The 6,000-nt window shown below is 46.5% G+C and overlaps 1 protein-coding gene across 1 annotated transcript in view; it reads left to right on the forward strand.

Annotated features, from left to right (window-relative positions):
- The window catches only part of LOC133361351 (zinc finger protein 91-like), a gene marked incomplete at its 3' end in the record, with an annotated part of 52,789 nt that extends 48,111 nt beyond the window's left edge, over positions 1–4,678 (forward strand). Inside the window, exon 7 of the mRNA XM_061580281.1 lies at positions 4,148–4,678. Coding sequence (XP_061436265.1) covers positions 4,148–4,678 — 531 coding nt within the window. The remainder of the gene's footprint in view (positions 1–4,147) is intronic.
- Positions 4,679–6,000: the final 1,322 nt, after the last annotated feature.

The following is a 6,000-nucleotide window of genomic DNA, read 5'->3' on the forward strand; positions in this document are numbered from 1 at the left end:
CAATGGACAAATCCTAAAAACAGACAACACACGCACGTTAGTAGCTGTTAGAAGAAGACAACACCAAGCACCTTCAACTATACACATCATACAGCCAACTCGTAAATGGGGCGGTATATGACAGCCTTCGCTGCTGTCGACGGGGCCAAGCAGTGAGTGTTTAACTCCATTGTTTCAGAATCCGTGTCATCACCCGGCCACAACGCCTTAGCCAAACTACATCGTCCCAACAAGGCAGCCTTCCCTATGCTGTGTATTTTAGCAGAATATTAACGGACGCACTTGAAGATAACAATTCGTCTAGAAAAGGCAGGCGACTTGTTCTACCAACATGATTTCAATTTATATCCGAAAGAAGTATGAGTTCATTCATGAGTAGTATTCACTATGCCCCGATTGCACTAACCTAGACACAGTTATGATTAATCAAAGTAAACATTAGTCGCTCATCCCAGCTCAGACATGATCATAGCAATTATTTCCAAATCCGTGTCGGGTCCCACGAGAACAGGGCACGTCCACAAACTCTCAAATTGTAAACTCACATTGAATACTCTAACATTATAAACTCTAACAATATAACCTTTAAACTATGAGCTATACATTATAACGCTATAAAATAGCAATAAACTGGTGTTAAAGATTAGAACACCGTACATTGAAGTGTGATATTTGAATTCGAATTCTTAGCTTCACACCGTGGTCCTCTAGGAATCACAATTTGCTCGTCAGTATGTAACATGTCTGTATGTAATATGTATGCATGAGATATGTCTGTATGTAATATGTATGCATGTAACATGTATGTATGTAATATGGACGTGCGAACCAATGGTGGGATATGTGAAACATGAAGGTGCAGGATCAGGATGGGATTACAATTATTTGAACAACACTTTGGTGGTATGCGCCGCAGCCTGGCTGCCCAGCAGATACCAAGGAGGAATTTTGGGAACAATTGATGGACACATGCAATCAAATAAACGGAGAAGAGCAGTTAGTAATTGGTGGAGACCTAAATGGACACGTTGGAAACGCCCGGGATGGATACCCTCGAAACCATGGTGGCCAAGGATATGGTACCCGGAACGATAAGGGAAACCGAGCCCTGGACTTTGCGGAAGCCCATGATCTTGTCCTCGCCAACACCTTCTTCAAGAAGAGACCGTCCCATCTCATTACGTACGCCAGTGGTGGGAGATCAACTCAAATTGATTTCTGGCTTGTCAAGCGGGATAAGCTGAAAACGGTGACAAACACTAAAGTCATACCATCGGACAACATCACCCCACAACATCGCATCCTGATCATGGACATGAAAATGGACATTGGCCAGCGACATCGCCCACCAACAACGGAACAGCAGCGAATTAAGTGGTGGCGGATGAAGGAATGCAAAGATCAGCTGAGAGTCGCCCTCAATCAGATTGACGTGAACACCAACCGACCAGCGAATGCGATTTGGGAAGATTTCGCCGGCCAACTGTGCACAGCAGCAACGGAAGCACTGGGGCTAACTAAGCCGGCAAAACACTTCATTGACAAGCACATATGGTGGTGGAACGAAGAAGTTCAGCTAGCAGTGAAAGAGAAGAAGCTAGCTTTCAAGAAGTGGCGCAAAACGCTCGCAGATCTGGATTACCAACAATACAGAAACTGCAAATCGGCAGCGAAGCGAGTAGCAGCGGTGAAATTAGCTCAATACGACCAACTGTATGTCGAACTGGACACCCCAGAAGGTGCCAATAAGATCTATCGACTGGCAGAGGCGCGCCATCGTTCGACTCAGGATATTGGTCAGGTCAAATGCATAAAGGATGAGAATCACAGCACTCTCAGAGACCCGCCCGCCATCCTTCAAGGCTGGAGCAACTACTTCTCTGGAATCTGCAACCAGGAATTTCCCCACCCACCTTCTATTAGCGCTGAACACGTCCTCGATCCGGTTTCACCTATCACCATCACCGAAGTGGAACAAGCTATCAAGAGAATGAAGAATGGGAAAGCGACTGGCCCGGACGATATCCCTGCTTAGGCCTGGAAGATCCTTGGCAGGCAGGGTGCTGCCCTCCTTACCCAACTCTTCAGCACCATCACGAGCACCGGTGAGGTCCCAGAAGCCTGGGCGACCAGCACGACGGATCCAATTTGGAAGGGTAAAGGGGCCGTGGCAGAATGCTCGAATTACAGGCCAATCCGGCTCCTGTGTCATGCGATGAAGATCTTTGAGCGAGTTTTGGACACGAGGATTAGAAACATCGTCACCCTATCACCCAACCAATGCGGCTTCGACAAAGGATGTGGCACTACGGACGCCATATTCGCGGCGAGGCTCCTGCTGGAGAGGCACAGAGAGAAGAACAAAGCTGTGCACGTGTCGTTCCTCGACCTTGAAAAGGCATTTGACAGGGTCCCCCATGACCTCATCTGGCACTCGCTTCGATCCCATGGAGTCCCTGAAACCTACGTGCATTGGGTGCAACTCCTATACAAGAACGTCACCAGTGCAGTCAGGTGTGCAGTGGGCATATCACCGCCATTTCCCATCAGCGTTGGAGTGCACCAAGGATCGGCCCTGTCACCACTCCTGTTTATCCTGTGCATGGACACGATCACTGCCGACCTGCACACGCCCCTGCCATGGTCAATTCTCTACGCGGATGACGTCCTCCTCTCAGATGAAGAGAGAGGAGAAGTGGAAAGACAAACGCGCCTGTGGAAGGAACGTTTGGACGAAAACAGGATGAGGTTCAACATCAAAAGACGGAGTATATGGAGTGTGGCCCCCAAACCGACGGCACCATCAGCATTGACGGAGAAGATCTGAAGAAAGTGACGGACTTCAAGTACCTGGGTTCCACCATCAGCTCAGATGGTAGCATCACGACTGATGTGAGGTCACGAGTCAATGCGGCATGGATGAAGTGGAGGCAAGTCACCGGAGTCCTCTGTGATAGGAAAATGCCGGATAGGCTGAAGGGAAAAATTTACAAGACCATCGTCCGACCGGTGGCACTCTATGGATCCGAGTGCTGGCCAGCCACAACTGTACACGAACAAGCTCTCCACACCATGGAGATGAGGATGCTCAGATGGAGCCTCGGACTCACTCGATGGGATCGTGTCATGAACGAAGACGTTCGGAATCGACTTGGTGTGGCCCCCATTGCGGACAAGATGCTTGAGGCAAGGCTTCGGTGGTACGGCCATGTGATGCGAAGTGAAGAGTCATCAGTGGCCAAGACTGCCATGTGTATTGAACCAGAGGGCCGCCGTCCACGCGGACGTCCGAAGAAGCGATGGATGGATCGAATAAAGGAAAACATAAAGACGGTCAACGCATCCCCTGAAGATGCCCTGGACCGAGCCAAATGGGGAAGACAATGCCGAAAAGCGGACCCTGCGCCACAGCGGGAACAACGCTCGGAAGAAGATTACCTATTGGATTTCACTCCCTCGTCGAGAAGGCCGCTCTCTTCCTTTTCTAAAGTTACATGCTAATTTCTCTGCATTCACTTTAAATCGAGGACAAAGTTTTTATTCAAAATAGACGCACAATTACACACTGAGATGCACTTACATATGCATGCATGAAGCACAATGGGCACATTACCCTTCGGTATGTTAATAGACATGCGGATTGTGCCTTCAAAAATTAACAATCAAATGCAAATATCCTGAAAGACAAAGGATTGGATCCTAGGGGGGGAGTTATAAGGCGGCTCAGAAGCAGAGCTCAATGCCATTTCGAGAGGGAACTTGATGAGGTTGGACGCTCGACTCGTCGCTCTGCTGATCGCCCTTCAACCGCGAGACAACGCAGCCTGGCGAGCACAATTGCTGTGTCGACAGATAGGCGACTTTGCGTCGGGAGAGTTCGTGGCGACATCTTCAGACGGGTTCCAGACATCGAATTACCGTGAAGCTCCAAGTAAGTGTCTATTTTCGCGGATAAACTCTTAAATGTGTTCGTCGTCAAATTAGCGGGATTTTTTTGCGTCTCGGTTCGACGCGAGTGTTAAACATCCTTGCGGCCGATAGCGTACTTTTGACTCGATAACACCGCTGCTGTTACTAAGCTCACATGGAGCAGAGACGCTCTCCACAGCCCCACGCACACGGAGACAAGAAGCCATTCAATTGCTCTGTGTGTGGGAAGGCATTTGCACGGCAATCAAGTCTTCAGAGACACCAGAGAACACACACGGGCGAGAAGCCATTCCTGTGCCCTGTGTGCGGGAAGGCATTTGCACGATCGTCAACTCTTCAAACTCATCAGAGAACGCACACGGGCGAGAAGCCATTCCTGTGCCCTGTGTGTGGGAAGGCATTTGCACGGTCATCAACTCTTCAAACTCATCAGAGAACGCACACGGGCGAGAAGCCATTCCTGTGTCCTGTGTGTGGGAAGGCATTTGCACGGTCATCAACTCTTCAAACTCATCAGAGAATGCACACGGGCGAGAAGCCATTCCTGTGCCCTGTGTGTGGGAAGGCATTTGCAGACTCATCAACTCTTCATAGTCATCAGAGAACACACACGGGCGAGAAGCCATTCCTGTGCCCTGTGTGTGGGAAGGCATTTGCAGACTTATCAACTCTTAATAGTCATCAGAGAACACACACGGGCGAGAAGCCATTCCTGTGCTCTGTGTGTGGGAAGAAATTTGCACACTCATCAACCAGGAACAGGCATCAGAAGGTCCACAATGATAGGAAACTGAAATCAAAAGCTGAAATTCAAGGTGCTGCAATGAGTCCTGAAGAAGTTTCCACCTTCGATCCCATGCAGTTGGATCCCGAGAGATGGCTGGATGTAATGGAGTGGCTCGAGGATCAAACAGAGAGCTCGGGGTGACTGAAAAAATATTACGTCATGTGGTTATACCTATTAAGCCGTTTCGAGTACTTTTGTGTGTAATTTTGACCATTTTAGTTTTACAGTTTTTTTGAGAGTTTAATTACGTGCACAGTGGTGGTTTGTTATGTTATCGGATTACTTGCCGAATTGGTGTGAAGAGCACTGGTTGTGAGAGGGTTCAATTGTAGTCGTTAAGTGTTCCTGTTGAGCTAAAGTTGGAATGCGTCTGTAGCTACATCTTTACTCAACATTTTAAACAGTTTTTTTCAAGTATATAGCTTTTTTGAATGGTATTAATCGACTTTAGATAGCCGGTTTCCGGATGTACATTGATGACGTGTTCGTTGGATATATGGCCTTGACTTCAACATAGACGCACAGTGAACAAATGTCGTGAACTAATAAGGACATCATGGGGAATGAAACTTTAACGCTTTGGTATTCCTGGAACGGAAATGGTTTGCATTGTACTGGAAATGTTTGAACATAGGACATAATAAATATTCCCTTTGAGTTTTGACGTAAAAATGATTGCAGATGAATAAAAACGTATTTTTAACAAATGTTTGTCCGGTCTTTATTTTATAATGTTCCAAGCTTAAAACATGTTATAAGAATTTTAGGTGGAGGATCTCCGTCACACAAGTGTGCCCTTAACCGGCAGCATCTTGGCTGGCTACCCGATTAACACGTGTTCCTTGAGGGGAAAGGTCCCCGTAGTTAATCGTTCATCAACATACCAGTCCCTAATCCCGAAGTATGTTGTACCTTATAACATGTTAACTGTAATACTATAAATAATAACACTAAACTTTAAACGATTATAAACTAGTGTTTCAATTTATAACCATATAAACGGAGGTAAGGTATTATAATATCATTAGAATTACAGTGTGGTCGTATAAGAATCGCTAATATGTTTGTATAGTGTACGTGCAAGGATCGGATAAAAATTATTACAATTACAACATGGTCATATTACAATCACGATTTTCACTGCTAGATGTCATCGAATAACAAAAGACGGAATATATTTATATAAATCCACGCACAAACCCATTATAAACTCATGACATTATGAATCGTTACAATTATTATAACAATCACAAATTGTGACAAAGCGAAATTCCCACAAACAA

The sequence above is a fragment of the Lethenteron reissneri genome, chromosome 72 (genome assembly GCF_015708825.2).
Source record: "Lethenteron reissneri isolate LAM-NWPU_2019-01 chromosome 72, ASM1570882v1, whole genome shotgun sequence".
NCBI lineage: Eukaryota > Metazoa > Chordata > Hyperoartia > Petromyzontiformes > Petromyzontidae > Lethenteron > Lethenteron reissneri.